Source organism: Catharus ustulatus, chromosome 5 (genome assembly GCF_009819885.2).
Source record: "Catharus ustulatus isolate bCatUst1 chromosome 5, bCatUst1.pri.v2, whole genome shotgun sequence".
NCBI classification, from domain to species: Eukaryota; Metazoa; Chordata; class Aves; order Passeriformes; family Turdidae; genus Catharus; species Catharus ustulatus.
The window spans coordinates 3897929-3910897 of NC_046225.1; the positions used below are offsets into that span (position 1 = coordinate 3897929).

General features: G+C 38.3%; 1 protein-coding gene across 1 annotated transcript in view; it reads right to left on the reverse strand.

The window, feature by feature from the left end:
• Positions 1-8289: 8289 nt before the first annotated feature.
• PRDM5 (PR/SET domain 5) overlaps positions 8290-12969 on the reverse strand; it is a 52956-nt gene continuing 48276 nt past the window's right edge. Inside the window, exon 16 of the mRNA XM_033060657.1 lies at positions 8290-8580. Within this exon, the coding sequence (XP_032916548.1) occupies positions 8416-8580 (165 nt within the window). The 3' untranslated portion in view covers positions 8290-8415. The remainder of the gene's footprint in view (positions 8581-12969) is intronic.

The window sequence follows — 12969 nt, forward strand, 5'->3', positions numbered from 1 at the left end:
GAAAACAGAGATGTAAAGAGAAGTGACTGAAAGATTTAGTAGAACTGAAAGCTGAGATGCAAAAAACAGCAACAGGCTAAGTTTTCTTCAGCGAAATGGGAATGTCATGTTGGCAGAATAAGGGAATTTGTTGTCAGTATTAAAATATGTGGAAAAGGTTTTATCACTAATTCTGAATAAGTAGCACTTTACAAAATCCCCAAGATATTTACAAAGTAAGTTGTTACTTAGCAAGGAGGTCAAAACCAGCCTTAAACTTCTCACATCCTTACTTTGCAGAATGTCTCTGCCTTATTTTCTAAAAAACATGTGCATTCTATGGACTTTCACAGAAGTCCAACATGCATTTAAATGTTTCCTTGGAGTCTTAGTAAACACATACACATATTTATGTGCTAGGTAGTGAATAAATAAATCCATACACATTCTAGAGCACAGAACATCAGAACAGTATCGGGTAACACAAGCTCATGGTCATAACTAAAACAAAGGCTCAATTATCAGAATGCCATTTATCATTTATGTGATCACTTTCATTTGTAGAAATGAATATGCTTTGAAATTTATTTCAATACACATCACCGAACAAAAAAAGAATTCTCCTGGTTCCAGGAGTTGGGATCTATGTGATCTCTGCCAAAGAAATTGCAGAAATTTGCTTCAATGTCTTTATCTCTCTCAGTTTCTTTCTGTTGTTTCACTATTTATAAAGTGACCTGTAAAGCCTCTGCTGCAATACTGCAACATCAAAGGAACACAGAAAAAACAACAAAATCACAGATTATGAACCACATCTACATGAGGTAGCATATGACACATTAAAGCTCAGTAACCATCCAGAAATTAATTTTCATATGTTTTGAATATTTTTACTACTGTCTCAAAATTAAATGGAAAAAATAATCTGGACCATCATGCAAAGGATTCAAATGTTATCACAGAGCAATAATGTTAATCAAGGGGAACATTCATGGCAAAATGCAGCTGGCCATGCTCTGTGATGGCTCTAACCATGACTCCATGGTGGTTATCACAGCACCAGCACTGGCAGGAGGACAGGCTCTGACAGCTCCTCATCCCATGCTGCTGTGCAGAACAGACCAAAACCTGCCTGTGAGATCTGCCTCTGAGCTGGGATTTACTGGTCCCCACCTTTGTGGTGCAGACCTTGCTCTGTCTCTCAGGTGCTATCAGCACCTTGGACAGTGAGAGGAAACCAGCAACCATTTCCAATTCCTTCTCAAAAACTCACTTTTCAATTTCAGACTTTGGGCCCATAGTGAACATTTCTCCTTTCTTGTCCTTTGACTGTTATCCTTTTTAACATACAATGTGAGAGGCTCTCTAAAATATTTAGTGTTGACACAATGATACTGTCTGATAGGTCATTCCTTTTACATTAGCTGAGTTTCTCTGTTGCACACTGTGAACAACAAACACCTCTTCCTCCTATTCCTGTAGCAAAATTCAAAGCTGCATTGGCTTAAATACATTAACAACATTCTGCATTATTCATTACATTCTACCTTGCAGGTTCACCTACACTAATCCTCCTGGATGCATTCAGCACAGGAATGATCCCTGCCCTCTGGCTTTAAAGCAATTTACTACTACTGTAGACACAGCAATATTTTAGATAGAAATTATAGGTGGGATTGGAAAAGTGTTATGTTGTAGAAGGCTCTCATCTGTCTACCTTATGACATTAGAAAAAGTTCCCAATGCTTTGAATATATATATATATCTATCAGTGGTATTTTTTATCAATTCATGGTTCCCTGAGACAGATTTGAAGAGCAATTGTTTGACAGTGGGAGTGAGAAATGACAACAAATGCTTGACAAATAATGGTTCGAACTAAAGAACTTCCCAAACCAGAGAGCAGGAAGAACAATTCTTTTAGTCAAATCATGTATTCAGAAGAAATGCAGAAGAACAAGAACCCTAGAACACAGACACCCCTTGCTGTTCTAGATAATGCAAATTAGTCACCAGATCATCACAATTACTGTAGTCTTAAAATCTGGATAATTTAAAACTACACAATTTAATGCATTTAAACTCCACAAGAGGGCAGACACAGAGGTAAACTGAAGACACTCATTAAGACAGCAGATCAAAAGAAGCCTCAAAACCTTCCTGCTCTTCTGAAATGTGTGGTTTGGTTTGTCTTGGTTCTGTGGTTTAAGAAGAATTTGACCATTTGATAGGGGGAATTTTATTAATAATGCTTTTAGACCCCTGATTGCCTTTACTTAAAAACATAACCTTGCCATATGCTGAAAATATGAATCCTATTAACCAGCTTCAGGCAATTCTTCATTTGTTCTGAAACTGGTTTTGGTTCCACAGATAATTATAATGACCAAATGATTTGCCTTCTTCAGACATTATTCAAAATTAATTCACATTCACAGCAGCTCTTCCCTACAATGTACATGTTTTGATCTGTGTATGTGCATGCATACTACTACACATGTAAACTTTTTAATTTTAATATACTGCTTGTCCCTGCTGTAAACAGTCAACTCCATAACCACACTCTGACACATGTATTTACTCTAATAATTTCTTCTTCCTACATGAGTATAAATCAACTTCCCAAAGCAAAGTTAAGCAAGTACAAGATGAGAACAAGAAAACATTTTTCATTTTCTCAGAGGATGTATTGCCAAAATCTACAGCAGCTGTGGATTCACCTAAGGTAAGTCTGAAGTGAAACACAGACCCAAGGATTCATCAGTGATCTATTTTGCTTGGTTTCTAGAAAGTATTGGTTTTTATGTCTGGGGCTTTTCAAAACATGGCATGAGGAACACCAGGCAGAAAAAGAGATGGGGAAAGCAGTTTATCCAGCCAGGATCTGCTTTCAGAAAAAGCAAATGCAAATGCCACAGCCACTTTGAGTGCACAGCTCCAGATTCTTTCAGAGTAAGCACATTCAGAGTATGTTTTTATATTTCTGAAAATACTTTTTGAAGCAAAACATTTACATGTTTATCCTCTACTGACAGAGAGGTGAACTGTGGCTACGTGACAGTAGCCCATGAGCAGATTCTAATTTAGGAAACAGCACAGTTAATGATAGGAAATTTGTAATTACAGGATTAGCTACTAACTGTGTCTTTATATTCACAAGGGAAGTTACCAGCAATTATGAAATAAGTCTGCTAGGGAACACACATGTGGTTGGGTTTTTTTAGGTCTAATAAATTTATTCACCCAAGAACTTGACACATGATCAGTACTATGCTCAAGAGTAGCAATTTACAACCACAATGAAGGGCTCCAAAACTGATTATTAATTTTCTGTTCCTGGAAAAATCTTGCCTTGTAACATTTAATACAACTCAGAAACACAACCTTGTTCACCATCCACACTGAGCACTCACAAGGCTGGGAGCTGTTTGCCTGAAATCTAAGTATGATGATTCTTTGTAAGACTTGTCAATTCAAAAAAGATGAATTTGACAATTCCAGCTGGAAGGATAAATAACTCCTAGTGCCACTGAAATACACAGCAGGAAGGTGCCATTCTGGTACAAAGCAAATGCACTAATTTATACCAGGGAAAACCCTCCAAGTTTTATCACAGTATAACTGACCTATGTTAAAAAGTCAGAACATGCCAGACAAAAGAATGCTCTGAAACATTTAGAGCAAGATGTTGTTTTTTTGACTTTGGTGTTTCTTGTCTTGTAAAGTGGATTTATGATCTACCTTGAATTTGGCAGACCAGGTTTGTTAAAGAATATTTCAAAGTCTGAGACATGACACAGAGAATGATCACAACATCAGTATCAAAGAGTTAACCTGGCTAATGCTGCAGTGGAGGTCTCTCCTCCAGCAACAACCTTACCTGTTGTAGCTCTTCCTCCCAGTTTTGTTTGAACAGCTGCTAAACTGGAAATGAACTTGTGGATTTAAGGGCTTATAGTCTTTTCCCTGTAGAAGGAGAACCAAAAAAAAAAAAAACCCACCCTGAAACCACAAACCCAAAACAACTTTTATTATTGGTTCCTTTTTGCTGAAAGGAAAACAGAAATGAAAACAACGTCTCTTTCATTGTTGTTCAGCCAAGAACAACCATGCAACAAATGAAATTAGAAAACTGACAAGCAGTTATTCCCAGTTCACTATGTGCTACATCTTCCTGATGCTGCTGCTGTACAAAGCTGCTGAGACACTTCCATTGCTTCAGAGATTTGAAAGACAAAGGCCAATGATATTTGAAATACAGCTGATCATACCTGTTTGTGATGCAAGATGTCTTACAGGAAATTTAGATATAACCAACATAAGTTAATAATAAAATGTTTCAATTTTGTCTCATTATTGCTCTTTTTTCGAGCAAAATAGAAAAATTTAAACTGGGACATTTTCTGGTTGTATTTGTACAGAACCAAGCTCCTGCTTATCAGGACATCCTGCTAGTGAATGACACAATGGAGTCAAATTCCAAAATTCAGCTAGACTCTACTAATTTCCAGCAGCACACACAGAATCAGACTTCCAGAGCCCTCTGAAACTGTGATATCACCTCTCCATTCCAGCCTTTTATATATCTGACCTACATGCATATACATCTGACTTAATGCATATGCATGTACACCTTTTCTGTGAAAGTCTTGTGGGATCACACCATTTCAAAAACCTATTATTCTTCTCTTTCTCAAATTGAACAATAATTCCTAAATCCAAGTTTCCTTGCGTTAATTGTTGGAAACACCTCGTGGTCTTACACAGTAACACCAGTGGCTTTGTTTTTGTTTCTCCATCTTACTACCCAGAGTTTTGTGATGTACCAGGCCCAGGACATGTGCAGTGTGGAGATCCAGGAAGATTTTCCTGCCTACCTCAGTTAGACTCCATGGAGACCAATGGGCCATCAAGTCTCTGCTGCACTTGTGACTCAGGCAGGTGTTTCCCCACCACCGGAGGGTGATGACAGCTTGGATATCATGGCCAGCTCTGATCCCACTGCTGCTCCAAGGTGAGAGGCAGCTGCTGTGAGCCAACTCCAAGACATTGCTACTCAAGCATAACAAACAGGGCCCAGGGAAAGAGAGCAGCAAACATTTTGCAAACACTGAGCTCTGTCAGTTCAGTCTGGCCCTGCCCACAGCATTGCACAGGGTCAGGAACAGCTTACAAAGAGAAGGAGACAGGAGATAAAAGGGACTAAATAGGCAATAACTATTAAATAAAACATTTTCTGTCCCAGGTTGAAATATCCAATGAATAATTTTCCAGGTCAAGGAAACTTAGTCTGTGACTTAAATGACTTCAATTTCTCCCATCATCTTGATGTACCACAGAATATACAGCTGTCAGAATTCCTGCTGAAGAACACAACTTTACAGCTGTAACTGTTACTGTATTCTGAGCTCACACTTGCCTAAAAAACCCAAATAAGCAGATTTCAAATCTCACTGTGAAGAAAGTCCCAACACTTGAGTGCAGTAAGTATCAAACTGAACTGAAAACATTTTACTGTACCCTGATCTCACCCTGACAGCAGCACAGAGCTCCTCCTCATAACCTTCTAAAATTGCAGTGACTACACACTCTTTGAGGACTATCTCCTGATTTTCATATTATTCTGCAAGGCACCACTTATTATGGAAAAGTCAGTATTTTAATAAATGATGATTAATGAACAAACATACAAACACAACACTAAAAAAATTATAATTACCTTTGGAGCAACAGGTTTCACGTTAACACTTCTCCAAATCAGGTGAAAAGAACATTCTCTATTTTTTCCAGGTAATACCAAGTGGGACACTGTCAATGGAAAATTTTACTCATAGAAGAAGGGCTTGCTGGTTTGCTTTTTTTTTTTCCCCTTTCTGTTTGTTTTGGTTTGCTCCTTTTTTTTTTAAGAAAGCAACGATCAAATTAAAATATGTAACATACTGGTAAGTCTGCCTTGCATATAAAATCAATTACACAGTTCATGAGTCCAGTAATGTGAAACATATTACCTCTGAGTGGGAGAAATTCAGGTGCCCATGGAAAGAACAGGGCAGCTCTTGCTGGGCAAAGACCTGGAGCTGCTGGGCCAGGTGCTGGCTCTGCAGCAGCTCAGGTCTGCAGCCATTTCAGCCCAAAGGGAAAGTTCCTGGAGGACAAGATGGAAAAGATGCTCACCTGGAGCTGGGCTTCTACCTCCTGCACCTGCTTCCTGTGTTTGCCTTTCAGGAAGGTCTGAATTCCCTCACTGATCCTGTCAATCCCTTGTTCTTTTGACACCATTAATAAGATCAAAGCTTCAGCTGTTTAACTGCTGGTGCTGATTACATACAGCAAGATTAATCTTTATATACTGCAGCTTACCTAGAAATAATTAAAAAACAAAAGGAAATTCTCCTCTCTACTTATTGACTTCCACAACCAGATTACAGATTTCTGGCAAAAAGCCTATGCAAAATATATTAAATTATCCTCTTTTTTTCTCCCAAAAGGATTTTCCTCTTTGTATTTTAACAGATTTGTCCCTCAAAAACTCCTTAGAAAACCTTCACTTTTGTTTTGGCTTTTTTTGGTGTTTTATTTTCCTTGCCCTGTTTTGTGCCTGAGTTTGTACTGACTAAATGGAAGAAGGAAAAATATAAAAGGCTGAAAAACAAAGAATTGGAATCTTGGTTTTTCTATGACTCAATTCTTCATTTCACTGATGTCAAAAAGGCAAAACAACAACAACAAAGTAACCCACCCCAGTCATGTCAAAAAAGTCACCAATTTAATTCTCCTTGGAGATAATTAAGAACATAAAGCTAAAAAAAACCCATCACACAACTCAGTATATGATACTGACTGCTTTTGCTATCTAACACTTAAAATTATATTATTTTTATAGTAACTACCAGTAAATTAAGGTTTTCTGGACCTAGAAATAAAACTGTTCTGATAAATTGCAACAAAATGTCTCCAAAAAAGAAGAGGAAATATTCTTTACTCAACTTTATAATGCTTATTTTAACTACATTTGTCTTAGACACATAGAATACACTTGATTTAGATGAACAAATGATTTTTGGAATGGCACTGGCAAAGTCTCCAAGCTTCTCCTACCTCTCAGGAACCAAACAGGGCATGAAGGCTTAGGATGCTTTCACACACAGAAGGTTGCCACAAACAAGGAAATTTTTCATAATTTCACTTCTCCAAAATCTGCAGGAACCCTATACAGATGTCTCAGTTCATTTTACAAAACACTGACAGGTCCAAAATGAATGTGAACACTTTGCTAATGCCAGAGCCTTAATATTAACTGCTGATAACTCAGGAATTCCACATGCACTCATCCTCTGAAGTTACAGTTTTACTGTCCTTGTAGATAAGAATTTCTTGGTTATCTGACTGTACAAGAGGGCCTGTGGGAACTCTTTTTGAAGAGTTCTCTGCAGCAAACAACTCACTCTGATAACATGAAGAATTTGATTGTTACTTGGTTTTAAAGCAGCATTTTTCCCAGTGCTCATGAAAAGAATGAAGGAAAAAAAAGAAAAAGGTATTTCAGCACTGTGAGGAAACCCAGAGCATCTGATTCAGCAGGAAGAAACACTGTGGGAACCAGCTATCCACCAGAAATTCGAACACATGTCAACTCAACAATTCTAGCTGCTCAAGCCACCCTGTTAAGATGTCTTTCCACTTGCCTTGCCAGCCACAGTGATGAGTATGAATACAGTACTTAAAACTAAATTGCTCAGAATTTTCTCTTCACTCTTGTTTCGTGTAACCAGAAGAAATAAATCCTCCTCAATCTCATACAGGAATACTGAACGTTGACAGATTTCCACAGTTCTCTACCCACACATTTTGGCATCTCAAGAATCAATTCAAGTTAATGAGTTTCATACAGTAACGAGAAAACTGCAAATAAAATGAGACAAAATTGTGTTACAACAAAATGCAGAATTATGATATGAATAAAACAAGCCTGGATACAATCAGCAGTCAATTAGAATGACAAACTCAGCGTGGTTTCAAATTAAATAATTTTACTGGAGCCTTGTAGGTTAGATACAGAAATACACTTGCAGACAGCCAAGAGTTTGGTTGCAAGTGTCTAGAATTTCCAGGCACTGCTACTAACATCTAAGTTTCTAAGGATGTCATTAACAGAGAAATTTGCTTAAAGCTTCTTTGTTTGAATGAGGAACATTTTTTTCCAAAGTTCTTTTATCTTCTTTTTTTAAATTTATTTATTTATTTTCAAGCTGTTTTACATCAGAGTATCTTTGGGGTTTGTGTTTTTTTTTTTTCCTAATAACATATTTTCAACAAAACTGGGTAAAAAAAAGTGTGAAGGCACTTCTCCTGACTGTGCTTACTGGCCAGGTGGAAAGTCTGGAGTTTCTACACCTGTAAATGCACCACTTTGGATCCACTCTTCCCACTGAGGATTTAGCTATCAGTTTCTCCATGGACATTTTCCATGTGCACTTTGAGGTAGTCATTCCTTGTAAACTTCTTGTGGCAGAGCTGGCACTCTGCCATGGGGCGGTTGGGGTTGTGAGTCAGTTTGTGTCTGATCAGCATCTTCTTCAGGCTGAAGGACAGGTCACACACCTGAGGCAGTGAACACAGGACAAACACAAAGTATTAAAATTTAAAGCATGTATAACACTCTTAAGGTTACATCACTGAGGCCACAGCCACACATACCTGCAGTATTTAATAAATGAGCTGGTCTTCTGAAGAAAAACTCCTTCAGAGAGCACCTGAAACATTTTTACTCTGCCTGGCATCTTTTTATGTTGTATATTAGGAGTGGTAGCATAGGTACAAGGATGCTGTCTGTCTAAAAAAGACTCCATCTTCAAACTACCAACACCTTGAGGTGTCCTGATAACACTGTGGTCCCTTGTTCTGGGATGCAGCAAAAATTATGACAAAAAATCATGAGCATCCATCAGTTCAAATGAAGTATTTCCTTCCTGACCTCCAGAATGACACCTGCAGCTTCCAAAAGCCTCAGTTCCGGTTGCTCAGTTACAAGGAAGAAGGAGTGAGAATGCAAGAAAGGTTAATTAGTAATATAAAGGAAACTTAGTTGTTCCAGCCTTTCTTTGCCTGGCCAAGGTGCAGTTCCTTTGCATTATTATCTGGTGTGCTGCTTTCCTCCAAGCAGTCCAGTTCATTCTGCCATTTGAATAAACAGATAGAAGCACGAGGCACTCTGCCATATTAAAGCCATCACTTTATAAAAATCCCTGTACTGAAGTTAAAATGAAAAACACAAAAGGTTGAAAGAACAAGTTCAGCAAAGAAAAGTTAGAACTGAAAGTTAAGGCATGACACCAACTCAATTGAAACTGTGCAGTTATATTGTCACATGCAAGGAAATGATGTAAAATGACAAGAATCATATAATTAAACAAGAATGAACATCCATAGGCTTACACTCTTAAAATTCAATGTTCATTCCAGACAGTATCTCTCTCATGCAGAAAAGAATTCAAGGAACCCAGGACAATCCCTCTTGAGAAAAACAATTTATATTGGCATCAAACTACTGCAAATGCTGGATGATGACTGATTCCTTTTGAAACCACAAGAACTGACTATCCAAGTAGATCATCTTGACCTCTGGCACATGGATTTCATGCCAGTTAAGGCAAAACCATTAAATGACCATAAAATGGCAATGGCCAGAGGCAAGTTTTGTACCCAAAATAATTTCCCCCCACACTGTGTGTGCTGCTGCACTAGAACATTTCTGTCTTTATGACATGACATAATGCTGAAGACCTTCCTACAGCAACTGCAGCTCTCCAGCTTTTCCCCCAGTGAATAATCTCTGAATAAACCTCTTTGAGACCCAAGCTACAGCCACCCTTTTGTTACTGAACCTCAATTACAGCACCCACTGGCCAGCTCTGAGCACCATTTCTATTTCTCCTCCACAGAGCACACAAAGGGAACACATAACATTTATCTAATCACAGCCACAAATCCCAGGGTGTTAGAAGTGTCATACACTTGTAAACACTCCATGTTTCTAGAGAGCCAGCAGGCCAATCAGGGATATACAACATACAAACAGTTTATAACACAAAGTACATTTTTTTCATTTATTCTGCTCATGTAACCATCATATTGTGTCCTTCAAAAACGATTATTAAAGGTATGGCAGAAAAGTTTTGGGGATTTTTTTGGAAGGTTTTGTTTCATATATCAATTTTGGAAGCAAGACTGATATTTTATAGATTTGCAATCACTCTTGTTAATGTGCACTTGAGTTCAAATCAATCTCTTCAAAATGATCAAAGTTTTGGTCAGGTAGGGGGGATGGAAAAGACTGGCATTTGAAAGTAAGTGTGAGGTGAACCAGAGGCAGAGTGGAAGGAAATACTGTACTGGAAAGAAACCAGGACAAGCAGTACTTGACCTTTCTGCCCCCCAAAAATAATCTATTGTCTCTGGGAAACTGAAGTTCAATTGGCCTTCAGTAAAAACCAGGCTGGTCTAGAGAGGACAGACACCTAATTTGCTATGAAAAATTGCATTTCTATTTCCATATTTCAGTTATTTTCACTTTTCTAGGTGACAGGTATTAGAATTGCCACCTTAAAATGGGAATATTCAATTTCCACTATGATGTGTGGGATATGAGAGCTTTGAGACATTAAGGTCTGAAAATGCTTTTGCTGACTGATAAGACACAGGAATAGACACATAAATAAACTGTAACACCTTCCTCAAACAGAGTACAAGGATTAGTTTCACATGTAACTCAATCCTGCACTATAATGATTGTTCCATGTGCCTGAGAGAGAGGAGAATGAGACAGGAAGAGAAGACATTTTTATTTCTGACTCTGGGAAAAAATATCTATTTAAAGCAAAAATACAGACTAAAAGAACACTAAAAGAATTGGTATGTGATATTCCAGAGATAAGAACTTGGGAAAGTTATTGTCATAAATTACCACTTAAGTAATTTTAAGAAAAATAATGAGAGCATCTACAGCTATCTTGAGTGGCATAAAAAAATTGTAGGTGAAAATACTTGAGTGTAAAAAGGAAATTTAGGCAGAAACTTAAAGTACAAGAAATATCAACAGTAACTGAAGGTACACTGAAAATTCTCAAGCAAAGGATTAGGATTAGACACAGATTACAGCTGTTTCTAGAAATGCTATGGTTTGGGAAAGTACAGCTCTACTTAATTCATGAGGAAAACTGCAGGAAAAGCTGAAACAGGGAAGTCAGTTTTCATACAGCTACTATTTCTAATTAAAGCAAGGAAAATGAATAAAATAGAGCCACCATACCAAGTCAGTCTGCAAAAGCACACTCTGAATCCAAGAGCAGTGAATCTTGGATCCACAGTGTGGGAAAAATTGCATTTACACTGCAAGCTGGCCAAGAGCTGATAAACAGTTTAACAATCTAAAAGCTGAAAAAGTTATTGACAATGATTTGGAGAAATCCTCAAGGTACTATCCAGAGCCAGGCTGAGATTATCCCAAAAGAATACACCAAATCTCCTAACTTGTAGACATCAGCAAAATAACTTAGTTGAACTTTTTCATGAAATTAATATATTTTATTCTCAGTGAAACGACATCAGATCATTCATTAAAAACCAGAACAGTTAACAGACCCTTGAAACTTTCTTGTCAAGCTGTTATTCTAATTTTGCATCTAATTATATAAATTTCTGAGCAAATTTACAGCTGCTCAGACTGAGCCATCTAGGATATAACTGAGAGCCTGTGAGTGCTTCATGAAGAGTCAGTATCACAAAACAAAACCTACACTAATTCTCCATCCATTCTGATGCCTTTCCCTAAATCCTTGAGCTACAATTTTGGCATTTGATAGTTCTGAAAGACATTATTCCCCAAGAGTTTCTACACATTCAGCCTTCTCACCTACCTCCCAAAAGCTGAGAGATGTTGTATACAAGGGGGGCAGGCTGCATGAAGGGTACCTGACAGTGATCTATGAACTGTCACAGGATATGCTGCATTTCAGCCCTGAGAGCGTGCACAGCATCCCAGATTTCCTCACTGAACAACAACAAGGGGCTGTGAGCAGATGTTGAAAACATCAGACCAGATTTCACCAGAAACAGGCAATTCTGAATTCGTATTTGTGTCACTCAACATCAGAAGCATTGAAACTCCATGTAATAAATGAAATCCCTTTTCCTGCACAAGCTAATCTCCAACTATTAACCTGTCACACAATTCATACAGGAACCCAAGCAGCATGAACTTGTAAATGGTAACATCCAAATTGCATTACTAATGGTGAAAATAACTCTTATGGGGATCCAAAACCATCAAATGAACGGGTGTGCGTGGCTCTTGGCAAGCAAAGGGGGTACAGTAATTTCATGATTATAAGTCGCACGTTAATTACAATACAGAGTGTGATAAAAGGTATCTGTTCTATCACCATCTGTTGAGGGTGGGGCAGTGATCCTTATCCCCATGGGAGATAATCTGCTCATGGGCCATCCATTGAAACCAGGCAGGGCATTGTTCTTTATCTTTTCACAACCCATCCTTCCTCCAGCGAGTCATTTTCTGCTCATGGCCATTGAGTCCCACTGTGTGACTGATAAAATTACTGCATCCCATTGGGAGTTGCTCCAGCCAGGGGGAAGAGCCCAACATTTCTTACCAAGATAAAAACAGAGGGTTTGGGACACTAAGGGAGTCCCTTTCTCCACTGGACTCCGGAGGAAAACCGGATTTCTCCACATCACCACTGGACCTCCGGAGGGAAACTGCACCTTGTACAGGAGCACTGCTCCAGCTGAGCCACATCTGTCACTGCAGGAGGATGCAGCCACCATGGAATGGGACTGCTACCAACACCCTGCCTGACGGGTGTCAGTTTGTATTCTGACTTTGCCAGGGTTTGGAGTTTGTTTCTTTGTAGTACTGTATTCCTATTTTAATTTTCCTAGTACAGAACTGTTATTCCTAATTCCCATATTTTT